Source organism: Cynocephalus volans, chromosome 13 (genome assembly GCF_027409185.1).
Source record: "Cynocephalus volans isolate mCynVol1 chromosome 13, mCynVol1.pri, whole genome shotgun sequence".
Lineage (NCBI taxonomy): Eukaryota > Metazoa > Chordata > Mammalia > Dermoptera > Cynocephalidae > Cynocephalus > Cynocephalus volans.
The window spans coordinates 7,652,786-7,679,002 of record NC_084472.1 but is presented as its reverse complement, the minus strand read 5'-3'; the positions used below and the strand labels follow the sequence as shown (position 1 = coordinate 7,679,002).

The 26,217-nt window shown below is 42.3% G+C and overlaps 1 protein-coding gene across 1 annotated transcript in view; it reads left to right on the top strand.

Annotated features, from left to right (window-relative positions):
• AFG3L2 (AFG3 like matrix AAA peptidase subunit 2) overlaps nucleotides 1-25,408 on the top strand; it is a 48,650-nt gene extending 23,242 nt beyond the window's left edge. The window contains exons 8-17 of the mRNA XM_063076785.1: nucleotides 3,310-3,583; nucleotides 5,118-5,255; nucleotides 8,153-8,306; nucleotides 9,461-9,568; nucleotides 9,663-9,788; nucleotides 11,936-12,046; nucleotides 14,878-14,993; nucleotides 18,172-18,372; nucleotides 20,062-20,256; nucleotides 24,494-25,408. Coding sequence (XP_062932855.1) covers nucleotides 3,310-3,583; nucleotides 5,118-5,255; nucleotides 8,153-8,306; nucleotides 9,461-9,568; nucleotides 9,663-9,788; nucleotides 11,936-12,046; nucleotides 14,878-14,993; nucleotides 18,172-18,372; nucleotides 20,062-20,256; nucleotides 24,494-24,736 — 1,666 coding nt within the window. The 3' untranslated portion in view covers nucleotides 24,737-25,408. The remainder of the gene's footprint in view (nucleotides 1-3,309; nucleotides 3,584-5,117; nucleotides 5,256-8,152; nucleotides 8,307-9,460; nucleotides 9,569-9,662; nucleotides 9,789-11,935; nucleotides 12,047-14,877; nucleotides 14,994-18,171; nucleotides 18,373-20,061; nucleotides 20,257-24,493) is intronic.
• Nucleotides 25,409-26,217: the final 809 nt, after the last annotated feature.

Below are 26,217 nucleotides of genomic sequence, written 5' to 3'. Positions count from 1 at the left end.
TTCTGCCTCTTACCAGAGCTGCTGCTTCTCTTGGGGTTGTTTTGAATAAGCCCACTTAAAAGTCTGTGTGGATGCTCAATTTATTTCAAGAGTTGGTTGTCTTTGAGCTTATCTGAGAATTATATTACCTTTGAGTGCCAATCCACATACACCTAGTAGAACCCTTTCTGGTGACCCTCATTTGCATCAAATATAGAAGGGTATACCGTGCTATAGAGTTACCAGTTCTTCAGCGAAACTAGAAATCTTAATTTTTCTGTGTATCTAAGAAGAGCAGGAAAACTGGTAGGTAGTGCGTTAGTCACCCAGTGTATCTTGAGTCTTGGTTGTGTAGACGCTACTATCTACCTGCAGTATGTGAATCCACATAGCTATTGTGTTTCACATAGGGTATATCTGCCAGCTCCTGAGGCTGCAAGTTAATTACTTAACTTTATAGGCTGGTATGTTTTATTGCACCATTCTTTACAATTTTATTTTATTTTTTATAAAAAATTAACTTATTTATTATCGTTATTATTTTTTTTACATTCTAAGATGTTGTGAGCTGTTGTGGGGAGGGGGAGAAGGGAATGGGGTGGGAGATAGGGTGGGGGAATGTGGTTGAGGCCCATGGCACCCCCTCTTTCCCCTGGGCAGGGGAGCGCCGGGGGCTTCTGGGGGTGGCTTGGTTGTGGCTGAGCTGGATGTGGACTTTGGAAGGATGTGGCTGAGGCCCTCGGCAGCCCCTGCCCCTGGGAGTGCGGGGTGCTTCCAGCAGTGGCTTGGTGGTCATCATTGGGCTGGGTGTGGACATCAGGGAGTGTAGCTGAGACCCTCGGTTCCCCAGTGCCCTGGCTCAGGAGCCCAGGGTGCTTCTGGTGGTGTCCTGGTGGTTGTCGCTGTGCTGGATGTGGATGTTGGGGGGTGTGTGGCTGATGCCCTCAGTGCCCCCAACTTGGGAGCTTGGGGACTTCTGGCCCTTCTAGTTTTTATAGGTGTTCTTTGGTGGTGTTAGACCTTTACTGGTTAACATCAGAACTTTGTCTCTGATCTGTGGGTTTTTTGTTTTTTCTTTCAGTTCTGTGTTGGATTATTCACTATTCCCACCACTTATACTCTGCACTGGAACTAATTTGTTGTCCTTTGGTTACTTCTAAAATGGGAGAACTTCTTGTGGGGATCAACACTTAAGCCTTCTATTAGTCTGTTTTCATTGCTTATAACAAAATACATAGAACTGGGTGATTTATAAAAAAAAAAAAAAGGCATTTATTGCTTACAGTTTCTGAGGCTGGGAAGTCCAATGTCCATCTGGTGGTGGCCACAGTGACCCAGAGGTCTCACGTTGCAAGACGGTGGGAGCAGAGAGAGCAAAAGACAGACTCTCCTCTTCTTTTAAAGCCCTCAGAACCATGCCCTTGACCACCATTTTTAATCCATTCATTACTGCACGGACCCACAAGCCAATCACCTCTTCAAGGCCCTACGTTTCAGTTACCATAATAGGATTTCCCATCCTCTTAACAGTCACAGTGGGGCTAAGTTTCCAATACATAAAACTTGGGGGACATAGTTCAAGCTTTAGGGAGTTTTGGGGGGACATAATTCAATCCACTGCAAGCCTTGTGGTTAAGCTAAATTGCTGCTTTGCTGCTACTTCTCTGGGGAAGGCTTTTTGTGCAGTTCAGGTTTTAATTGTTGACCCTGTAAGCACTAATGGGTCTTGTGAAGTCCATTTCACCTGGGTTGTGTGGAAACTCTGGTCTGGGCCTGAGTCTTTCAGTAAACTGCACCCCATGCAGTTCTGTGTTCCTGACCAGTCTCCACTGAGTGGGCCTGTGCTGATTGGAGGGCAGGCAGATCAGCTGTCCATGCTGTGCCCCAATGTACCCCTGGTGGCCTGTCTCTGCCACACTCCTAACACTTCCCATGGGACAGGCCATGCGCCCGTCCCTTGCTATGAGTCACTGGCCTCTGAATGGCTCCTTTTTTCAGTTGTCTGTGGCCCCTTGCTGCTCTGTGGATCCATGGGAATGCTGTCAGTGGTCTTGCTGGTCTGGTGGCCACCAAGGCCCTTTTCTCCCCTGCAGGCTCCAAGCAACTTCGTAGGAAGGGCACAGCAGTGGCTTTTGCCAGGTCTTGCTCCATGTGCTCACCAGGGCCAGCCTTGAAAGTGGTTGGGGCTCGAAATGGTCAGAGCAATACTTTCTTTCTCTCATTGTGGCTTCTCGTGACTTCATGAACTCCGTAGGCATTTCCTCCTCTTCCCTTGAGCTCTAGAGGCCCTAGCTTGGTAGTCATTGCTTTTTAATTGTAAATTGTTTGTGGGAGAGGGTGATGCTGGGGACTGTGTATTCTGCCATCTTTCTTGGAAGTTAAAATTTTATGGTTAGTACATGCTTTTTCCTCCCCTCCAGAAATAAGCCAAAGGTAAAATTTTCCTGCTGCCTGCTCTAGCAACATTTACACATTTGTAGTAGATGAAAAACTAGAAAGGAAATCCTGGTTTTCGTTTTTATTTCAGTTTTGAGCTAAACTATGTACAATGTTTTGATCTAAATTTCTTAGGATAAGTTAAACTAAATTGCATTATGTTAACCTATATAAATATATATCTGTACCCACAGTTACGTTGAAATAAACTTTATTAAGGCAAACAAAAAGCAGAAGGCACCCTCAGGCTTTGAGTCATTCCTGAGCAGTTAGCTCTCCTTAAAGCAGGCAGAATGCTGCAGGGCTGTCAGTTTTCCCCTGGGAGTCCCTGTTGAACCTGTACAAGTCGCAGAGTGGCCTAGGCACGGCAAGAGATGGGCTTCAACATTGCACATGTTACTTTTGAAACAGACATGCTATTAAATTAACAAGGATTTGATATTTGGATATTTGATATTTCTTCCGAATAAGCTGATACATCCCAATTAGAGAACTGGAATTTCTATCTAGACTAACACGAGGATCATGTTTAGAGTTTGTAAGTGAGTAATTTGAAAGAAATTTCTTTGAAACTCAGATACAATGATAGTAAATCACAGTTAGTGCTGTGCATAAGTGGTGGTTATTGGGATAGGAATAAAATATTAATAGCGAACATGTTGAGAACAGATTTTTTTCTTTGATCTTTCATGATTCTATTTTAGTGATATTAACAGACTAAGATTCTCCTTGTTACCTCAGATGAAATACTTGAATATTCAGGTTTTAAAAAATTTTTTTATGTTTGCAAATATATATGAAGCAGTTATCAAAAAATATATCTTGGAAAATATTTAAAAAGCCAAAGATTAACAGTCATTCAAAACATATCACTGTTGTGTGTTGTCCCTCTAGTTCATTTCTGCTGAGCATGTTGCCCACGGTGCTCATCATCGCGTTCCTGCTGTACACCATAAGACGAGGACCTGCTGGTATTGGTCGAACGGGCCGGGGGATGGGTGGACTCTTCAGTGTTGGAGAAACCACTGCCAAGGTCTTAAAGGATGAGATAGATGTGAAGTTCAAAGATGTGGCTGGCTGTGAGGAGGCCAAGCTAGAGATCATGGAATTTGTGAATTTCTTGAAAAACCCAAAGCAGTATCAAGACCTAGGAGCAAAAATCCCAAAGGTAAAATGAACTTTCAGAAGATTAACCCAAAATCTTTTGAAGAATTTTTTGATCTCTGAAGTTGTAATTTTATAACATTTGATTACGTATCGTAAGTAGCTGTATTTCTGTCCTTCTTCTATCGTAGCTTATTAGTCGGTGCCCAACTTGGGAGTCTTTTGGGTTAGTTTTCTGCGTGCATGTGCCGCCTTGCGTGTAGTGTATGCATTCCTGAGAATATTTGTCTTATTTCTTCTTGGGAGCCTGCCTTGATTCGTTTTCTCCCTCCAGTCTGATTTAGACGCCGCATTGCTCAGTAACCGTAGCACCCTGGGCATAGCTCGCTCTGCTGTTCCCCAGTGCCCCTTCACTCCGCAGGTGTGTGCAGACCATCTGCCTGTGCCTGGTCGCCTCCCTACTCCCACCAGTGCACCCGCCCACCCTGCTCGTGCTGGGTCTGCCCCACAGGCTTTGTGCCTCCAGGGCGAGCACAGAATGGACACTTTGTGTTTGTTGGATGCATCTGTTATCAGTAAATGAGTAAAAAATGTTTAACTGATTCTTTTTAAATCTATTTAAAAAGTTTACTTTAAAGGAATCCTTTGTAAAGGGGATCATCATTTCCTTGATTTTCATGTCTTGCCTTTAATGGATAAAAAGTCATGTTTTATGATTTTATAATTTGCTATTACTTAATGCCCAGTCACATCATGCCTGGGCAGCTCTGCAACTCAGTATAATAGTTTCATACTTGAGCAAACACTTACAGTTTTTCTTTTTAGTTAAGGTAATCATTGGCCATTAGATTTTTATTTCATTTGTGAAACTTCTAAAGAAGAAAACAAGCAAAATTAAAAATACCTTAAAGTTTTTTTTACAAAGTCTGGGGAAAAAATATCTTTTGACCGTGTTATCCACCTTGCCACACCAGTATTTGGGAATGTGGTGGAATGGAGGTATGTCTGTTTATAACAGAGACGACACTGTTTATAGCTAGTCACTTAATGGAAAATGAACACAAAAGCAAATTCACAGAGTTAGGTTTTAAGCCACAAGTTCATCCATGCTAGAAATGTACAGACTTGTATATGAAAATAGAAATTAGTGGTTAGGTTTATTATTTCAGTTCAGAAACCAATTTTACTTGTAAAGAGTAAGATAATGATATAAATTGGAGTTTGGTGTTTGTGTTTTCTTGACTTATTTATGTAAACCTTGGTTGGTTTATTAGTAGCTTCCTAGCTTAAGTCACCCTTTATATATACTGTTAGACTAAAGGCCTAAAATGCAGCACTGGAAATCTTACAAAATAAGGGAATTATTTAAGATTTCACATTCTTACCAAATTTTCTGAAACAAAGTTGTCTCTAATAACTCTTTTCTTATTTTTTTTACTAATGTAAAAATGTTCTTCTGTAGTTCAAATGTTTAAAAAATATTTAATGTATGTCAATAAGATTTATGGATAGAGTTATACCTTGGAATTATTTGTGGATATCCAATTTACTTTTTTGAAATTCTAATTAAACGTAATTTCTCTTTATTATACGTGAAGGGTGCCATTCTCACTGGTCCTCCAGGCACTGGGAAGACACTGCTAGCTAAGGCCACAGCTGGAGAAGCCAACGTCCCCTTCATCACTGTTAGTGGATCTGAGTTCTTGGAGATGTTTGTTGGTGTGGGTCCAGCTCGAGTAAGTCTTGTTCTATTTTGGTGGTGCGGCCCCTTCCCCCACCAGTTTCCCCCACATGGGGACTTGGTGAAGGTGGCTGTGCTCTCTCGAGTCCTGGAGTGGCCTCTTGCCAGCCATGGCCTTAGATACTCTTCCAGGGCTAAGTCTCCACCAAGACCTACAACGTCCGCCCTGGCTTTCCCCACTCCAGCTGGGACTGTAGTCCTAATCTAATTCTAACTTACATTTCAAGAAGAGGCTTTAATTTGTGGATTGTTTTTTTTTTTTGGTAACAGCTTTATTGAGATATAATTCATATACCATAAAATGCATCCCCTTAAAGTGTACAGTTCAGATTTTAGTATAGTCATAGATTTGTGCAGCCATCACCATAGTCAATTTTACAACATTTTTGTCACCTTAAGATGAATCCCCGGACCTTTAACTGTCACCTCTCTGTCCCTCCTGCCCCATTCCCACCCCTAAGCAAACACTAATGTACTTTCTGTCTATAGATTTTTCTGTTCCACACATTTTATATAAATGGAATCATACACGTGATCTTTTATGCCTGGCTTTTTTTACTTAGCAAAATGTTTTCGGGTTACATGGCAACTATGTTTTACTTTTGGAGGACCCACCAGAATTTTCCAAAGTACTTGTGCCATTTTACATTCCTGCCAGCAGTATATGAAAGTTCTGATTTCTCACATCCTCACCAACATTTGTTGTTACCTGACCTTTTGATGATAGCCATCTTAATGGGTGTGATGTGGTATCTCATTATGGTTTTGATTTGCATTTTTGTGATGACTAATTATATTAGTCTGTTATTGTGCTGCTATAACAGAATACCTGAGACTGGGTAGTTTATAAAGAACAGAGCCTTATTTGGCTTATGATTCTGGGACAGCTGCATCTGGCATAGGCCTCAGGCTGCTTTTACACATGGTGGAAAGTGGCAGGCAGCTGGTAGGTACAAGCAGATCACATGGCGAGAGGAAGCAAGAGAGAGACAGGAGGTAATAGGGTCCTTTAAATAATCAGCTCTCGTGGGAACTAATAGAGTGAGAACTCACTCACTACCCCTCCTCCCCCAGGGAGAGCATTAATCCATTCATGAGGGATCTGCCCCCATGGTTCAAACAGCTCTAAATACCCCAACACTGCCACATTGGGGATCAGATTTCCACATGAGTTCTGGGAGGACAACACATCCAAACTCCATCACTAATGATGTTGAGCAACTTTTCATCTGCACATTGGCCATTTGTATGTCTTCCTTGGAGGGATGTCTATTGAGGTCCTTTGCCCATTTTTTAATTGGATTGTTTTGTCTTTTTGTTGTTGAGATGTAAGAGTTCTTCATATATTCTGGATACTAACTCCTAATTTGATATATGATTTGCAAATATTTTCTCCCATTCTGTGGGTTGCCTTTTCATTTTCTTGATGAAGCACAAATGTTTTTAATTTTGATGAAGTCTTATTTATCTATTTTTTATTTTGTTGCTTACACTTTTGGTGTCATATCTAAGAATCCATTGCAAAATCCAAGGCCATGAGCATTTCCTCCTATGTTTTCTTCTAAGAGTTTTATAGTTTTAGCTCTTACATTTAGGTCCATGATACATTTTAAGTTAATTTTTGTATATGGTGTCAGGTAAGGGTCTAACCTCATTCTTTTGCATGTGGATGTGCAGTATTCCCAGTTCCAGTAGACATTTTTCCCCCATTGAATGGTCTTGGCACTCTTGACCGTAGATAGATATATGGATTTATTTCTGAACTCTCAGTTCTGTGCTGTTGGTCTGTATGTCTGTCCTTATGCCAATACCACACTGCCTAGATTACAAGGAAGGTAGAGTGCCTGCCATATGGTGGGAATCTCAAGAGCCTGGGGTTTTTTCCAGCAGAATTACTTGGGCAGTAGTAGTAGGGTGTAAGGTGGACCCCCACTCTAGCTGGCCTGGAGGGGAAGATACAAACCCCTTCTACTTGCCAGCTTTGCAGGGTGCCAGGTTCCTGTTTAGGCAAGGAGGCAAAGGACGTGTCAGGGTTGAGCTTGAGGGTGTGAGGTCTGCTCATCATGGATCTGGAGTTCAGAGGGGAGGCTGTAGAGGGCCATGAGTTATATAAGGGTGTATGTTCAGAGCAGTGTAGGAATGAAAATCCAGAAGTACAGGTGGGAAAGGACAGTGGGGAGACTGAGGCTTCTGGCAGGTGAAGTAAGAAGGGATGTGGAGCGCAGGGTGTTGTCTCTGAGTCTTTTAGAAGGGGCAGGGCTCAGAGGGGAGGATGGGGAAGGCCACTCCTTTTGCCTACTTCAACCTGGCCTGAGGAGGACATGTTTAGCTGGACAGCCTGTGGGTGCAAGGGCCCCAGCAGCTGCTCCTGTCACAGCAGTGTTTTGAGGGCCAGGGCATCATTGCATGCTCCTCGGTCGTCAGTGCGGTGGGCTTGGCCTTTACTTAGGTATACTATTGCATAGACCTGTCACTAAGTTCCTGTTTGTTAGAAACTGCCTTGGGCATGAAACGTGAACCGTGGAGAAGTATGAACTTTGCAGCTGAGTATAACGTTTGTGGCTCTATTATGTTGTCTTTCTGTAGGGCAAGGTATATAATATTAATTTGTTGGTGTTACAGAAGTAGCAGATATTATTAGTGTTTATTATACATACAGTAATTTATGGGATATAGGAATGATATTTGCTCACCTAAAATCAGTTTCTCATCAAGTTACCCATCATTTGCCACTTGTTTGCTACTTGTAACTGTTTTTAACTATGTACTGTACAGTGTGTAGCACGAAAAGACTGCCTTTAAATGGGACAGAAAACTTGAGGCTTATTTTTTATTAGGAGGATAAGTAATACTCACTGGTCAAGTGACTCTCGAGTTTCTCTTTTTATTAAGGTTCGGGACTTGTTTGCCCTTGCTCGAAAGAATGCGCCTTGCATCCTCTTCATTGATGAGATTGACGCGGTGGGAAGGAAGCGTGGGAGGGGCAACTTCGGAGGCCAGAGTGAGCAGGAGAACACGCTCAACCAGCTGCTCGTGGAGATGGACGGTGAGCACCCAATGCCTTTGTGTTTTGAACTAACTTTCCAGTTGTCTTACATCTCTGCAAAATGAGAATCCTTATTCTGAGATTGTGCACCAAAAAAAAAAAAGCACATTTTCTAAAACAGCCCTTTTTAAAGGCTCTTTTAGACCAGTACAGATAATGGCGAAATATTTTTGCCTGGCAGCCTGCCATAACTTAATATTGGTGTCAAGGTGTTAATATTGTACCTGGTGTTGAATAAGAAAAAAATTGTGAAATAATTCACAAAAGAATTATAGGCTCATTCTCTGTGATTCTCATCGTCTTTGATTCTGAAGCATCAGGAAAACGCAAGTGTAAGCAGGTGTGAATTTGGCAAATTTCAGATACTCTGATGTAAGAGAGTAGCAGTCTTCCCGAGCGAGTCAGGTTTTCTTTCATTTAGGAAAGTCAGTTCTTAGGACATGCTGTGTCCTTCCCACTGGAGGGTATCTGGATGCTTGGTTCTGTGTGCAGAAAGGGTAAGCTCAGTGCCAAGTACTGAATGGGTCTAGATGATGAAGCCGGGCGCAGCAGCAGTAGTAGCAAGAAGGTAGAGTCATCCTCCATTCTGTGCGTGCTGAGTCTGCATTTGGAATGGTATGTTCGATTGGAGTGCCACCTCTGGGGAAAATCAGCCCAGGAGCTCTCTCAGTGCCAGGGTCGTGGGGATGAAGGGTCCAGGACCCTGGCACTGACATTTCAGGAGTGGCTGATAAAACTGAGCATGTTGCGTCTGGGGAAGAGGTGGAAGTGGAGGCTGAGGTTGACACCTGCCTTCAGACATGCAGGGCCCCTGAGAATCAGACACGCCACTGGCAGATTTAGTTTAATTGATTTGAAAACAAGTTTAAAATTGACTACGTCTAAATTTCTAGTGAAATAAAATCTTTGGTTATTTGCTTTTAGAAAACTGATTCTTAAAACTTAAGTCTAATATATGATTATAATCATTAAGGACAAGATGAATAGTAGGAAAAATAATCCAAGTTAGTGATGTAAAAAGCTCTGGATAATAAACAGAAAAAATGTTTGGCATTGCTGTGCACGTGTAGTGCTCATATGTTCTTGACAGGCACACTGTTGCTTTCTGCCTCATGTCATTTAGTAGTGATTGCATTTTCGTTGTTGTCTTTCAGGCTTTAACACAACAACAAATGTTGTCATTCTGGCAGGCACCAATCGACCAGATATCCTAGACCCTGCACTGATGAGGCCGGGGCGTTTTGACAGGCAAATCTTTATTGGTGAGATGATGTTCACTGAGTTTGTTCCAGTTCTCATGGGTATAGGTGGGACTGTTTCACTGACTTTTTTTTCCCTTAAAAATAATTTATAAAGGACCACCAGACATAAAAGGAAGAGCCTCTATATTCAAAGTTCACCTCAGACCCCTAAAGCTGGACAGTGCCCTGGAAAAAGAGAAACTGGCCAGAAAACTTGCATCCTTAACTCCAGGGTTTTCAGGTGAGTGAAAAATAACCGTTGTCCTGTCTGTAAGTACTTATAAATTAGTGACAGTTCCTAGGTGCCAGTTCCCTTTCTTATTGCTCACCTTGGGGCTTCCTGAGTGTGTTTTTACCTTGTTATTATGGGAAATGTCAAACACACAGAGTTTGAGGAAGTAGTGCATTGAGCCTGTCTGCACCCACCACCTCACCTCAGCAACAATTCCTGATTCACATCTGGCCTCATTTTATCTGTCCACCCCCCCTTACCAACTCCTGAGATAAAATTAACAAACCATAGAATTCACCTATATGAAGTGGTTCAGTGGTTTTTAGGATATTTACATAGTTGTGCAACTGAATTAGTCCATTTCTGTTGCGTATAACAAAATACTTGAAACTGGGTGATTTATAAAGAGAACGAAATTTATTGCTTACAGTTTCTGAGGCTGGGAAGTTCAAAGTCCTGGGAACACATCTGGTGGTGCCGACAGTCACCCAGGGGTCTCACATTGCAAGATGGTGAGAGCAGAGACAGACAGACTCTCTTCTCTCTTTTAAAGCCCTCAGAACCACACCCTGACCAGTACCTTTAATCCATTCACAATCTGATCACTTCTTCAAGGTCCCACCTTTCAATTACCATAATAGGATTTCCCACCCTCAACAGTTACAGTGGGGATTAAGCTTCTAATATATGAAATTTGGACAAAAATCAAGCTTCATTGAGTTTCAGGGGTACACAATTCAATCCACTACAGCAACCATCACTATACTTTTAAAACATTTCATCACCCCAGAAGAATCTGTTAACGGCCACTCCCTCCACTCCAGCCATAAGCAATCCCTAATCTACTTTCTGTCCCTTTAGATTTTCCTATTCTGGACATTTTATATGAATGTAATTGTATAAAATGTAGTCTTCTATGCCTGACTTATGCCCATGTAGCATGTTTTCAGGGTTCATCTATGTTGTAGCAGGTACCAGAACTTTATTCCTTTCCATGGCTGAATAATGTTCCATCGTATGGATATTCCACGTCTGATTAATCCATTTATCAGTTGATGGATATTTGGGATGTTTCCACCTGTTGGTTATGAATAATGCTGCTATCAACATTAATGTACAGATTTTTGTATGAACATGTTTTCTCTTTTTTTGGTTATTTACCTAGGAGTGGAATTACAGGGTCGTATGATAGTTCTATATTTAACTTTCTGAGGAACTGCCAGACTTTTCCAAAGTGACTGCACCATTTTACAGTCCCACCAGCAGTGCGTGAGGCTCCAGTCCCTCCACGTCCTCACCAGCACTTGTTACTGTCTGTCTTCAGTCACAGCTGTCCTGGTGGCTGTGAAGTGGTGTCTCATTGTGGTTTTGATTTGCATTTATCTAATAACTAGTGATATTGAGCATCTTTTCATTTGGATCATGGAATTTTTACTATAAAATATGATCCTTTCTTATTTCCTATCTCCCTCCTTCCAAACTCGAAATGAAATGAAAAGGAACATTTGAGAAGTACAAAAAGATTATGTACAGTTGGAGGGTCAGAAGATGGTTATTTTAAGTGTCCCAGGGGTCCTAACTTTGTACTTATTTCTTATCTTTGGAATTTATAATGTTTTAATATTTGCTTATTGAGTACATACTTTGTGCTATAGTTTATTTGTGTTAACCATATACTTGGTCTGAAAAGTTAATTTAAAGGCACCTGTGGATCTAAAAAGCATTTGGGTTTGGCAAGCTTCACATATTTAAATTTAGTTCTGTAACTGAATTTGCTAGGTTGTTTTAATGCTTATGTTTATCATTTTATGTCAGCATATTGCCTAATCTCCACATAAGCCTTTTTCCCAGCAAAGTTAACTAATGAGCATTTTAAAATATTGTCTTAGTTTGCTGTTAAATGAGCCCTATTGTTTATTAAGGTAAATAGTTGCCTATAATTATGTATTTACTACTAATTCTTTCATCTCAGTTCAGAGGGCCAGGATTGTACTTAAGCTAATACTAAATGGTAGAGTGGCTTAGGGTTATCATGAACCAAACTAAACTGTATTTTCATAAAGCCCTTTTTCTGTCTATTGCTGGTTGATAGATTGACTATGGGTTTGGTTATCTATCCATGATGTGGATAAGCTATTCTGCATGTTCATTTGTAGGAGCTGATGTTGCTAATGTCTGCAATGAAGCTGCTTTGATTGCTGCAAGACACCTTTCAGATTCCATAAATCAGAAACACTTTGAGCAAGCAATTGAGCGAGTGATTGGTGGTAAGGCAACTGAATGTAACTCAAGTCGAAAGGCTGATAAAATGAATTTGAGTCCAGGGAATTCTCTGTTTTGGCAAGATCTGGAAGCAAAGACAGTGTGTCTGCTTAGCTCCAGGCTCACTGCCTACTTGGGTGCTGCCGTTGAGTTCTTGTGGTGTCTCCTGCGTGGAGGCCTGTGTGCGGGTGAGAGGGCAGCTCACACATGCACCACTTGGGCGGGGGCAAGCAGTGAGACAGCTGCCCTGAGTTATGCCAGTCTAGGTTTAGAAAAAGCACACAGCCCTTCTGTTTCCAAAGATTTCATCACAGGAGAGAGATGTGCTCTGTGCTGGGCAGAGGTGACGTATGTAAAGCAGATGCAGCAGCTATTTGACCAGGAAGTGCTTACATTGTCACCACGTGTTTTCCTTGCTTTCTGTGCTGCTTATAGTTTATACCCCCAAAACAGCTAGCAATTCAGGTACTCGGGCCTTCAAAGGAGGCAGTGCCCCACAGAAGAGGTGGGGTGTAACTGTTCAGTGGCATAACGGGTGGGCGTGAAGGTGGCCTGACCAAAGGAAAGACTGCAGGAGGCGGCGTTGCACCCTGCGTTAGGAGGGAAGTAAGCTGCGGATGCGTCTTCCCGGGGAGAGTATGGTAGAGTTGAAACACGTTATTTAAGTCTAGATTTTGGAAGGCCTTGAATGTTAAGCTCAAGGACTTTTAAAGTTTTGTCCTGTGGCCAGTATTGAACTGAGGTGGATTTTTTCCTGAGCCACTGAGAGTCATAACAGTCAGTGGTATTTTAGGAAAATGAATCTGCCTCTGAAGAAGAGGGAAGCATCTACAGGCAGAGAACCTTCCCATGCTAACAGGCTTAGCACTACCAATGATAACAGGTGGAAAAGGACAGACCTACAGGTCGCAGAGCCCATGGGCGCTCCCAGAGGGAGCTGGGTTGGGAGAAAATGAGATGTGCTGAGATTGAGATGGGAAGGATGTCCGCATGGAGCTCTGGTGCAGCACCAAGTGTGCAGGTGGTAGTGGTCCCATGATGTGCCAGAAAGACTCGTGCAGGTGGGTGAGGCCACTCGGAACAGGTTCCCCTGAGAGGAAATGTGGCCACCTGTGGTAGCAGAGGGGGGAGAGAAGCAAGTCTGTAGAGTCACCAGAGCTCACTGTGTGCTCCAGCCACTGAAGGTGCATCTGCAAACATGACAAGGGGTGCCACCAGAGGGACCCAGTGGTTGGAGAGAGGAGACAAAGACAGATGAGCTTACAAAGGAGGAGTTGTCATCAGGATTAAGCGATGTGGGGTATAAGAGAGAATGTCCTTTGGAGTTAGCAGTGAGCCTGTTCTGGGTGATATTTCACGTGACAGTTTCAGCTGAGTGGAGAGTATGAAACCAGACTAGTGGAGATTCCAGTGAGGACACAGAGGCTGGGATATACGTGTGCGTAGCTGGGTTACATGCTAAATAAACAACTACTTATCAAATGAATTAATTCATAGACCACTTTATAAATTTGTTATTGAAAAAAAAATCTGAGATGATAGAGCTGTGAATGGAGTTAAAGTAATTCACTGTAAAAAAAAAAAAAATAATCCACTGTAGAGACAGGTGAACACTGTATTTGTGCCTTTTTTAGGTCGAGGACAGGCGATACATGAGGGTGTGAGAAAAAACGGGCTACCATAGAGCTGCAGTGCTGGCTCTGAGCAGGTGGAAGCAGGCACTCCACAGCACCGCCACGGACACCAGAGCCACACATGTGGCTGTGTAGTAAGGTGGCATGCTGAGAAAATGAAAAATTCCTGTGATCAGCTCTGGGGAAAATTATCCTTTGTTTTTTCAGATAAGCAAGAAGTGCTTAGCTATGGAAAACAGAGGACTTATTAACTTGCCCTTTACAGCTTTCAACCTGGCAGCTCTGATATATTGCTGACTTGTGTATACCGTCTTAGGTTATGCCACTGGGAGCATAGCTTTTCATCTTCCAGTCTCCTTGATGTGTTGTCAGTTGAGAGAGTCTCTCATGTGAATCACCTTGAACACAGAACTGCTCGTGTCACAGTGTGATGGCTTGTCTTAGTGCGGAGTGTGTGGAGTCGGTTCTTAAGGTAGCAGGTACAGAGGCCAGAGTCCACCTTCACCCAGGCCAGCGAGGAGTTGTGCTTACGCGGGAGTCCTGTAGCCCTGCAGGTGACATGAGGCTCCTGCCCCAGTCTTTTAGACCCCGTGGCTCTGGGGGTTTACCTTCTTGGTTCTATTCTGCTGCTTCTGGGGTTGATTCTTTGAGCCCCTGGGCATTCGGTTAGTGTGCTGGGTGCTCCAGCACCAGCTTAGCCAGCTCTGAGGAGCTATTTCCAGATCTTTCACCAGCTCAGACTGTCGTCTGCCTTCCATCAGGACAGACAACAGTTGATCTCTCTCACATGGCAGGCATCTTTGTTTACCTAGTATTGAATAATTCTGAATACCTAGCCTAAGCAGTCAGGACCTTTTCAGAGTTCTTTGTTTTCTATGAATTTTATGTTTTAAATTCATCTAAGTGCTGAATTTTATTTCACATTTCTATTTATTTGGCAGAACAGGATATGTGCCTTAATAGAGTGGCAGAATTAGGATAAATGTGGTACGGGGAGTGAATGTTTTTTGCTGTAGTTGGGTATATTTTGAAGTTGATCCTTTGCTTTTATTCTGGCCTTGATTAGGGATTTTTTAATTGTCATAGGCAACTTAATCTCTAAATCACATTTTAGATAAAGCAACATGTAGCATTGTAAAACTGTCTTTTAATGTCATTGTCACTAAAACAGTGGTTTGGGTTTTTTGTTATTATTTTGTTAGGCTTAGAGAAGAAAACCCAGGTTCTGCAGCCCGAGGAGAAGAAGACTGTGGCGTACCACGAAGCAGGCCATGCGGTTGCTGGCTGGTATCTGGAACACGCAGACCCGCTCTTAAAGGTGACCCGGTTTGTGTTGGACACCAGGCAGGCCAGCTTATTTGAGCAATTACTTGACTGCAGTTACTTGAGAAGAAAGCTGCATTGCACAAAAGATAAATATACAAGATGTTTAACTTTAAAGGAATTTAGCAAAAACTTCTGGTAGTCATGGTTGAATGAAGTGGTTACACACATTTTCCCGCAGTTAAGTTAGAAAATCTGGACAGAAAACTATTTATTTAAAAAAATTTTTTTGGTGGGTGGCCAGTACAGCGATCTGAATCCTTGACCTTGGTGTTACCAGCACTACACTCTACCCATTTGACTAACTGGCCAGCATACAGAAAAATATTTAAAGAGATTAAAAAGTGTTCAAAAGCAGACCAAAGATGGAAGAGAGTTTGCTCTTTTTATTTTTATTTTTTGTGACTGGTAAGGTGATTGTAACCCTTGGCTTGGTGTCGCCCGCACCACACTCAGCCAGTGAGCGCACCGGCCATCCCTATATAGGATCCAAACCCTCGGCCTCAGCGCTCCAGCGCCGCTGCGCTCCCAGCACTGCACTCCCCCGAGTGAGCCACGGGGTCAGCCTGAGAGTTTGCTCTTTAAAAGCAACAGCTGACATGGGTTAGAATTGGGAATTTGTGGCTTTCTTGCCTGAAGGTTTTCCAAAACCTCCACACTACAGTGGAGGAAAACGTTGGCTTTACCATCTTGAGGTGGCAGAAGAGAGAGTTCAGGATTTGAAGAATATTGGAAATTTAACAGGAAAATCTTGGAAGCAAGAAAACTACAATGGGTGAGACCCAAATGTGATAGAAAGTGCCCAAATCTCTGGCTGACCACTGTGTACAGGGGCTGCCCCAGTGATCCTGGCGAAAAAGTAAGCAGAGACCAAAGAAAAATCTGCCACTGAAAGACAGGGGTGTACCAGGTGAGATTTTCAAGTTTTCTGCTTTTCCAACCGAGTGCATTCCCCTACCTGTGCAGCACAGACAACAGAAAGCAGCCACTCAACTGCCTTGCCATGTTAGAGCAGCTGGAAATTGAGGGGTCCCCTGAGGCAAGGAAACCACAGAGAAGGCAACATTAGAGTGTCCATAAAACGTCCTGAAGAGTCTACAGAGAAGTGACTAGAACTAAATGAAGTTAGCAAGGTTGCAGAATTTAAGGTCTGTGTACAAAGACCAATTGTATGTCTGTATATTAACAATGAACAACTGGAAAAAGAAATTTTAAAAATTCAATTTCATTTTCAGTAGCATTCAAAAACATGAAATATGGAAGGACAAATTTAAGAAAATATTTTTAGGACCTACACACTAAATTAAAACAAGAACTAAATAAGAATAGAGATATACTGTGTTCATGGACTGTCAACGTCAGTTTTGCCCAAATTGATCTGTAGTTTTAATGAAATCTCTTATAGCAAATTTTTTTGTAAAAATTGACAAGCTGAATCTAAAATTTGTATGAAATACAGATGAACTAGAATAGCCCAAACAGTTAAGTTGAAAGTTTACTGTAGCCAATTTTAAGATTTTGCACACAACCACAGTAATGGAGACTGCGGTGCTGGTGAAGGGGTGGGATAGAACAGTCTGGAAAGAGACCCACATGGTCGGCTAATTGATTTCAACAGAGGTACAAAGTAATTCAAGGGGGAAGGATTGTCTTAACAAATGGTTCTGGCAACTCAGTTTTCATATGAAAAAAAAGTGAACATTAACCCTTACATCATAGACAAAAATTTAAATTGAAATAGATCATAAAAGCTAAAGGCACAAAAAGCATGAACCACAAAATAAAGAACTGATAAATGGTATCTCATCAAAATTTTAAACTTTCTATCTTTGGAAGACATGGTCAAGAAAATGAAAAGGCAAGCCACGCACTCTGGAAATACTTGCAATACGTGTACTCATCTAGGACAAGGGACTTGTCCCTAGAATGTATAAAGAATTCTTAAAATTCAATAATAAGAAAATAAGCAACCAAGTAAAACAATGGGCAAAAGATGTGAACATATACTTCACAGAAGATGTGTCAGTGGGCATTGAGCACATGAAGACAGTGTCATTAGTCAACAGGGAAATGCGAATTAACTCATAATGAGACACCAAAACACTCACTGGAATGGTTGAAGTTAAAGAGACAGTCTTAAGTGTTGCTGAGGATGTGGAGCAGTTGGGACACTCATACACTGCTGATGGGAATGTAAAGTGGTACAACCATTTTGGAAAACAGTTTGACAGTTTCTTGTAAACACTTCCACATGACTGACCCTCTTAGATGTTTACCCAAGAGAAATAAAAAAACATGTCCACACAGAGACTGTTACTGCTTTGTTTATATCAGTAAACTGAAAACAGCCCTGATATCCATCAAGAATGAGATGGATATGTGTTATGTTTATGCAGTGGAATGCTACACAGCAGTAAAAATGAATGATTGACATGCAAAGCAGTGTGGATGAATTTTAAAAATGAAGAAACTAGACACAGTAAAGCACGCACTGGACGATTGCATTAACATGCAGTTCCAGACCTCTTAAGCGAATCCACAGGGTAGAAAGTGCGTCTGCTGCTGCCTGGGGCTGGGTGGGGAAGGGAAGATTGACTACAAAGCGTACAGGGAGCTTTTTGGCATGATGAGAATATTTTGTATCTTCATTGTGGTTGAAGGTTATGTTTGTCAGAACTCGTTGCACTGTACACTTAAAATTGGTGCATTTTACTATATAGAAATCAACCCTCAATAAAGTTGAGTTTTAAAAAATTAAATGAATTTACTTCATTGGGAAAAGAGGACTAAAAAAGAAGGTGAAGGCTGTGAGCATTGCAGCCACCTTGCCCCTCCCTCGTCTAAGAGAGGGTACGGCCCAGTCGAGGTGGAGCTGAGTCCAGCCTGCCGTGTTGCAGCAGTGGGCGGCACTGTCCTCCCTCCACCAGGAAGGCCTTTTGTCCAGACTCAGTCATTTCAATTGAGTTTTACAGAAAGAAATGAAAAACTTTCAGAACTGTAAGGTGAAGTTATCCTAAGAAAACATCTGTCCTGAACAGGCACTACTGCCAGATCTCATCCTGCCAACACCAGGGACTGCCCGGCTTCTTGTGCTTATTTTTCATTAAACGTTTTGATCAGGCCTACAGTTGATAATAGAATCTTCAGTATTTTGTATGTTTTCTGCTTACCAGGTGTCCATCATCCCACGTGGCAAAGGATTAGGTTATGCTCAGTATTTACCAAAAGAACAATACTTGTATACCAAAGAGCAGCTCTTGGATAGGATGTGTATGACTTTAGGTGGTCGAGTCTCAGAAGAAATCTTCTTTGGAAGAATCACAACTGGTGCTCAAGATGACTTGAGAAAAGTAACTCAGAGTGCATACGCCCAAGTAAGTGTGTGAAATGGAGTGTTTCTTCTCATTTTCTCACATTCGCATGAGAAGTTGACATTCTTGAATGGCTCAGAAATGATACAATTGTGTTGACTGGTTTAGGCCTTTTTAGGCAAGGATTGTTTATTTCTTAAATTCATTTTGAAGTAATCAAAACTTATGAAAAGAAACCTTTTTTGTAGTGCAGTCTTCAAAGTTTGTTTCCTAAGGGCATGCAAAGCATGTGTGTAGGGTTGAATGTTTACTTGTAAGCGTGTGTGATCCCACGGGGACCTGCCTGCACCTTCTTTCCTGGCTCTTGCTATCGTCGCTCCCACGGGGACCTGCCTGCACCTTCTTTCCTGGCTCTTGCTATCGTCGCTCCCACGGGGACCTGCCTGCACCTTCTTTCCTGGCTCTTATCATCGCTCCCTGGCTTTCCTTACGTCTTAGCTCAGGTGCCCAAGTACCCAGACAACAGAGTTCCCCTCTTTTTGAACTTGATGTAAATGGCTTTCCTTGGGAACTTCTGTTATTCCTGTCAGCCCTTCTTTGCCTATCCTCTTTGTCTGTCACCTTCTCAAATCCTTTTTTTTTCCCTCAGCGGCTGTCTGGTAAGGGGACCCGAACCCTTGACCTTGGCATTACCAGCACCATGCTGTCCCAAGGGAGCTAACCCGCCAGTCTCTCAAATACTTTTTAACACCTCATTTAAAAAACCTTTTTTCTTGTCTTTTTTATCTTGTATTTCTCTCAGGGTGTTAGTGTTACGATTATTCACTCTTGTTTCTTTCTAGTTTAATCTTCATTTTAAAAATAATTTTTCTCATATGTAATTTTTTCCTGCATTCTAGCACTTCATCTAAGTTTTTCTAATTCTGATTTATGTAGTTCTTTTATATTTTCTATCATTTTCCTGATTTCTTTTAGCCTTTTTTGAATAGTAGGTTATAGTTTTCCTGTTTCTCCATCCCACTTTTTAAAATCTGTGCAAATATTACTGCTTGTTCCTATTTTCTTGTAACAACTTCATAAGGGATTTTTCTGTTGCCCATTTTTACATGAAATTTGTTTTCCTGATCCCTTAGGAGGGAGGATTAGGAGAGCTTTTCAAGCTTCATGGCTTTCGAGTTCCCTTTCTGTTTTCATGAAGTGTTAGCAAGCATGGTTTTCCACTTTCTGAGCTCTCCGTCTCTTCTTGCTCCCTACTTTTACCTGGGCCTTCTCTTTTCTGGTCAGTTAGGACTTTACTACTTCCTAATGCGGGGCTGTTTTGGGGGGCTCATAGGTGCAGACTGGGTCAGCCTCTTCACACCATCCCCTGGGTCCCGGGACTCTAAGAAAAATGCAGACACCCCTTCCAGTTGCAGCTGTTAGACTGGCACGCTCTCCTCCCGGCACAATCAGTCGGCAGTTGGGTTCTTCTTTTCTCAAGCCTGTCAGATGCTTTTTGCTTCTCCTCTGTTTCTCACATATGGACAGTAACATTGTGCAGGCCTTACAAGCTGTTGGGATGTACCCACTGTTTGTCACCTGACTTGTAGGTGTAGTCTGTGGGTTAGCTGAGTTGTTTGGAGAACTGTGCCATTGCTGCCACCGTGTGCGCAGAACACCCCTGTCCACTCATCCAACTTGGCTACTATGTAGATTTTGCCAGGTTAAAGAGTAGTAATATATAACCACCACTGATTATATATTCTTTTTCAGATTGTTCAGTTTGGAATGAGTGAAAAGGTTGGTCAAATCTCCTTTGACCTCCCACGTCAGGGGGACATGGTGTTGGAGAAACCTTATAGTGAAGCCACTGCAAGACTGATAGATGACGAAGTACGAATCCTTATTAATGATGCCTACAAAAGAACAGTGGCTCTTCTCACAGAGAGGAAAGCTGATGTGGAGAAGGTAGGTGCCAGTTGTATGCATAATTCTCTGCACAGTTTTGCAGAAAAAGATTAAAGTGATAGATTGACCGTTTTGGTTGGTGTGTAGACTTCAGAATTCCCCCTCGCTGGCTGACTCTTGGGTTCATTCATTCTGATGACCCGGGGTCTGTCTGTCTCCAGAAGGCAGTAGGGACACAGTGGTGAGCAAAAGCAGACACTGTCCCGGCTCTTGTGGTTCTTAGTAGGAATGTGAGTGAGGGCTTAATGAAGTTTGTTAATAACTACAAAATAAATGATTAAGTCAGCACTCTTCCCCGCCAGGTGTTTTACCAGTACTTCTGAATAAGAAGCACAGTTACCTGATTGGAATTTACCATTGTTTTTTACTTTTGGAATAAATAGGACGTGAAAGATGAAAGGGCAAATAAAAGAATTAGCCAAACTAATTGTAAGTAGGAGGTCGGCATGTGAAGTCACCTTCCGCTTGCCCACGAGCTTCCGTGAATAGCGCACTTTGTGTTCCCACTGTCGCACCTCATTCCATAGCATCTACAGATGGGGGGTCCTTCCCCAACTCAGTGGATTTGTTGCATCCAGTGACATCTTCCTTATTCAGAATCCATGCAACTAAAGTTAGAATTCTTTGTTCTTTGAACATGCCACCTGCTAGTGAGGAAAACACCAATGAAAAAGCCTTTTATAAGGATTGACACAAAAGCATATTCTAAGATAAGCTGTTCGATCAGCAAGTCTTCAGAGAAACCAACTTCAACCTGAGCTAGGCGATGCTAGAAGAATCCATGCCATCTGTTCACAAAAGTGGGTGGTATAACTGGGGAGAGAGCTAGTGTCTACAAGACCCTGGAACACATGTAGCTGGGGCTCTGAGAACAGAAAGATCAGTGGAGGCAGAGTGGTCCAGGAAGGCTTTATAGAAGATAGGGCTTGAGTCATACCTTGAAGGAGCATCAGGTCACCATGAATAAAGGGAGGGAAGGGGAGCACGCAGCACGGAGCCTGGCGGGAGAGAAATGCAGGTGGAGGGCACGCCTGAGCCCAGATGGCAGAGCACTCAGCCTTCCAGAGGTGAGTGACAAGTGGAGAACATAGCTTTAGAAACAGAAGTGACCTTAAAAATGATCTAGCCCAGCCCCCTTGTTTTACAGAAGTTCTTAAAGACTCTTGAGCAGAAGTGATTTAAAGTTCGTCATTTAAAAAGAGAGTGGCAGCAGTGTGCCAGCTCGAGTGGGATGGGGAGGCTAGGAAGACCAGCTCAGAGGCAGTTGTAGGCACGTGTTGACATTCCTCAGATGTGCCAGTGGTGGCAGCAGAGATAGAAAGGCAAAAGCAGATTTGAAGAACCAGGATTTGCTGATGAAATATAAAGAAGGAAAGAGAAGAAAGCCCTCTAGTGGACTCCAAGGCATGTCCTGGTGGCAGCCGTGGGCCAGGAGCAGAAGGGGAGGTAGTGATGAAGGGTTCAGCCTCGACAGCCAGGAGGATGCAAGCAGCAGCATCTGCATGTGGACCAGGATGGGGGGTCCAGGCTGCACACACAGCCAGCTGTCGAAACAAGCAGATGAGCTGCGGAAGAGAGGAAGGCAGAAGAGCTCACTCCTGGTTTACTAGCTCCATGAAGGCACAGAGTCTGCCTACAGTGACTTGAGAATAGGATTCCACTTGCTAGGAACAGAGGCTCACATGGGTCTGGGGCCTTTAACCTGGGTATCTTACCCTTCCATATTTATACCACATGTCTTGACACTGTGTAACAAAGAAATGTTGAAAGGAAAATTGGTTTAACATGGTGAGTATCTTGAAATACTAAACAGAGTTCTGAAGCACTTTCTGGTCCATCCTGTTAAGAATAGTATTGAGCCAGCCAGGAGATAGGGAATCTGTCATGAGGAGAGGTTCCAGAGCCAGTGCCTTTCAGACTCTTTGTCTGTTTTCTCACCTATAGAGTGAGGGATTGGACAGGTTGATGTAGGGCCAAGCTTCACGATAGTAAGGGTAACCAGCTAGCATGCTCCCAATAGCTTATGTGTACCAGGTACTGCCTAAGATTTACTCAGTTTTTACAAAAAAATCCTGCAACCTCATGAAGTTATCATCCCCATTTTACAGATGAAGAAACTATTACATAGAGAGGTTAAGTGCCTTAAGGTCATGTAGTTGATGAGTGGCAGAGAGCCCTTGCCACTAACCTCTAACTATGTGGCAGCCGTGTGTGGCTACCCAGCATTTGGAATGTGGCCAGCTGAATTGAGATGCACTGTGAGTGTAAAATACACACTGATTTGAAGATTTTGTATGAAAAAAGAATATGAACTATCTCAATAATGTCTTATTATCATCATATGTTGAGTAATGTTTTTGTTGTATTGGGTTAAAGTACATTATTGACATTTAAGTGTTTAATGAAACATTTAAGTGGTTACCACAACTGTGTTTGTGTGTGTGCATGTGTGTGCATATACATATATGCTAATTGAAAATTAAAGGTGGTCTAAGAAAGAATTCTATAGCTATTTGTCCAGATCTTATATATACAAACAATATATTTAAAAAGAGTGTTTTAGTATTCAGGGATTTTAAAGAGTCCTTACCTCTTAAAGACAGAGACAAAAATATATATGGATAAGACAATATAACATCTGGGATTTTCTTTAAAATGCAGGGAGTTGATGAAACAAAAATGGCTCTAAGTTGGTCATTGCTGATAGTGGTTACATGTGGGCTAGTTATCCATTCTTTTTACTCCTGTGCCTATTTGAAATATTCTATAGCAATTTAAAAAATTGAAAAGACAAGAAAAATATTTCATTATTTTTTATCTTTAAAAACTTAGAACTTATGGTAAAGTGCACATATCTTAAATTTCTAAGTAGGGAGTTAGCCTCAGGAGCTCAGTGTATTTTATGAGATCAATTTGTAATTTAAGCTGCTTAATTCACTTTGTAATGGCCAGCTGATCTAACACAACACTATTCCCTGCTCTCCTGATACCATCACTCCCCTCCATACACATAATTGGGTAGGTCTCTCTTTTTCTGTAACCTCTTAAAATGTGTAGTGTCAAATTTGTGGTTCAGCCATAGCAAGTGAATAGAATTGTGGGATACATGTTTTTATATTGATCTTCCTGCTTCATTTGGTATCTCCACACTTTTGTTTGTCTTTACTTCTTTTCTACCAACTTTTTGATTTACTGTTCACCCTATTTCCATCCTTTCCCCCAAGCTGCTGCCTCCATAAAACCACTTTTATAACTTTCTTATATATCTTTTGAGAATATCTTTATGTATTTAGAAGCACTGTTGCAAGAGAAACTTTTTAACAGGCAAAAGAGTTTAACAGTTTCTTTGAGCAAGGAACAATTCATGAATCAGGCAGCACTGAAAACTGGAAGAGGTTCAGAGAGCTCCACTCTAGCAGCATGAGCAGTGAGCTTTTATAGGCTGAATATGGAAGCCAAGTAAGGAAACTACTTGGTTGGCTCCTTCTAGCGTTTACCATTTGGGTATAGTCTGTTGGGAGGTCCTAAGTTATATAACCAACCAGCTGGCAAGTTGGCTGTCTGTGATTGACTGAAGCTGTATTCAAAATGACAGTCATGTGTGGATTAACGACGGGGTTGCATTCTGAGAAATGTCATTAGGTGATTTTGCCATTGTGTGAACATAAAAGGAGTACGTACAGAAACCCAGAAGCTGCACACCTAGGCCATATGGTATAGCTGTCATAATCTGGGACCACCACTGGATATGCGGTCTGTTGTTGACCTAAAAGTCCTTATTTGGCGCATGACTGTAATTAGTTATAAGCAGTGCCTCTAAGTTGTTTCAGTTTGTTTGTGTAAGGGTCCCGGGTACAGAAACATCCCCATGCTAATGGCCTCCTGCTTATTTTGCTTTAACAACACATAAAAAATACATTCTTCCCTTCTTTTAAAGCACATGTGGCATACTATACACATTGTACATCCCGCTTTTCTCGTTGCCCTGGGGTGTATATTGTTACAGATGCGTCATTGTTCATTACGTAGATGTACCAAAATGTGTTTAGCCACTCCTTTATTGATGAACATTTGTTGTTTGCAGTATTTTGCACATTTTACTCTGAAATTATGTGACCTAATTTATGAGACATCTTTTTCAATGGTCTTAAATCCTTCTTTGGAGGGGGTCAGTTATATTACCTCTGAATAGACTTTGCTGCATAATTCCATTTAATGGAAATTGTTTGTTTTTCAGGTGGCTCTTCTCTTGTTAGAAAAAGAAGTATTAGATAAGAATGATATGGTTGAACTTCTGGGCCCCAGACCATTTGCAGAAAAATCTACCTATGAAGAATTTGTGGAAGGCACTGGCAGCTTGGACGAGGACACCTCACTTCCAGAGGGTCTTAAGGACTGGAACAAAGAACGGGAAAAGGAGAAAGAGGAGCCTCCAGTTGAGAAGGTTGCCAGCCACATCCAAGGAGGGAGGCCGTTTTAGTTTGTCCTCTGTGGTTTCAGTTTGCGCGCTATTTCAGAGGAATCAACTTAGCTCTGCTAAGTTGATTTTAGCCAGCTAGTGACACAGCTGAAATGGTGGGGAGAGGAGTCCTTAATCCTCAGCCTCAACAGTTACAGTGGTGGTGGCAGGGTGACTCTCTGAAGGTCCTAAGGGGGACTTGCACTGTCCCACAGCCTGGTTGGGCTCTCGGACAGCGGCTGGAACAGTCAAGTCCAGCGCTGCTGGAGGATGGTCCCTGTGGCACCGTCAGCAAAACCCAGGCCGAGTGAGTGGCCGGGCTCATCCGCCTGTGGAATCTTCACGTTGTGGGAGAAGGATATTTCTCTTTTCATCTCCTGCTCTTCATTCCTATTTCTCTTAAGCTTCCCTCTGCAGATGCGCTGTGAAATTAAATTGGAGTCCTGATAAGAATATTTTGACTCAGTATCTTAAAGATTGAATTCAGATCATTTGTTGCTGTTTTAATGGAATGGTTTTCTATAGAGAGTTGTAACATATTTAAAAATATGAATGTATCGTGTAAATATGGCTTCTTTACATTAAAATGTGAACACTGTACTTTGAACACACAAAGGTCGATTTTATGCTGCGGATACTTTTAGAAAACATAATGGCAAGAAATTAAATGTTTTTAGAAGCATCCTTGAAAATCTCAGTCTTGCTGGTCTTCATCAGTTCCCACAAGAAGGATAGAACCTTCTAGATGTGTCAGTCCTGGAATGATGTATATAAAGCTCTGGATATAAAGTGTGTTGGACCTGAGAGTCAGTCACCAGACTCCATGTTAACCACATCAGTTTAGTGCCTCACGAAGCTGGTCGTGAACAGACACTGGTCACAGTGTGTCCAGAAGTGGATGTGTGACCATAGTGGGCCTGGCAGGCTGTCCCAAGCTGTCGCAGAGATTTCAGAGAAGGGACAATGGAAGTAAGCTAGGAAGTCCCCTGGGCCCTGGATTTCCCACGATGTCTCAGGAGTGGTCTGAATGTTAACTGCTACTCCTCTATTAGAAGAGATTTATTAGGGTATGTGCGTCCAGACAAGCCAGTCTGCAGTGTTGCAAACCTAGATCAGAATTCTTACAGATGGCCCAGGGAAGATTTACTCAGTCTTTGAATGCCATTATTTGGATTTGGGGTGGAGGGGGGTAACAAAAATGTTTGTATTTTTAAATATTTACCTTCTTAGCCTCCTTTAATGTTATTACAATGCCGTGTGTTATTGATGTGGGAACAGTGACTTTTCAGACTTCAGACACAATCCAGTGGCATTCCTGGTGTGGCCTTGGAACAATGGGGATGTGAGGTGCCCTGGGCTGCGCAGGCTCCATCCCGTGGCCACTCTTCCAAGGGGTGTAGAGATGCCTCGGTGGGCCACAGAGCTGCATTTCGGACTCCACAAATTCAGCACCACAAGAGAAAAGGAGCCTTCCTCACCCGCATGCCTGCCTCACTGTTAAT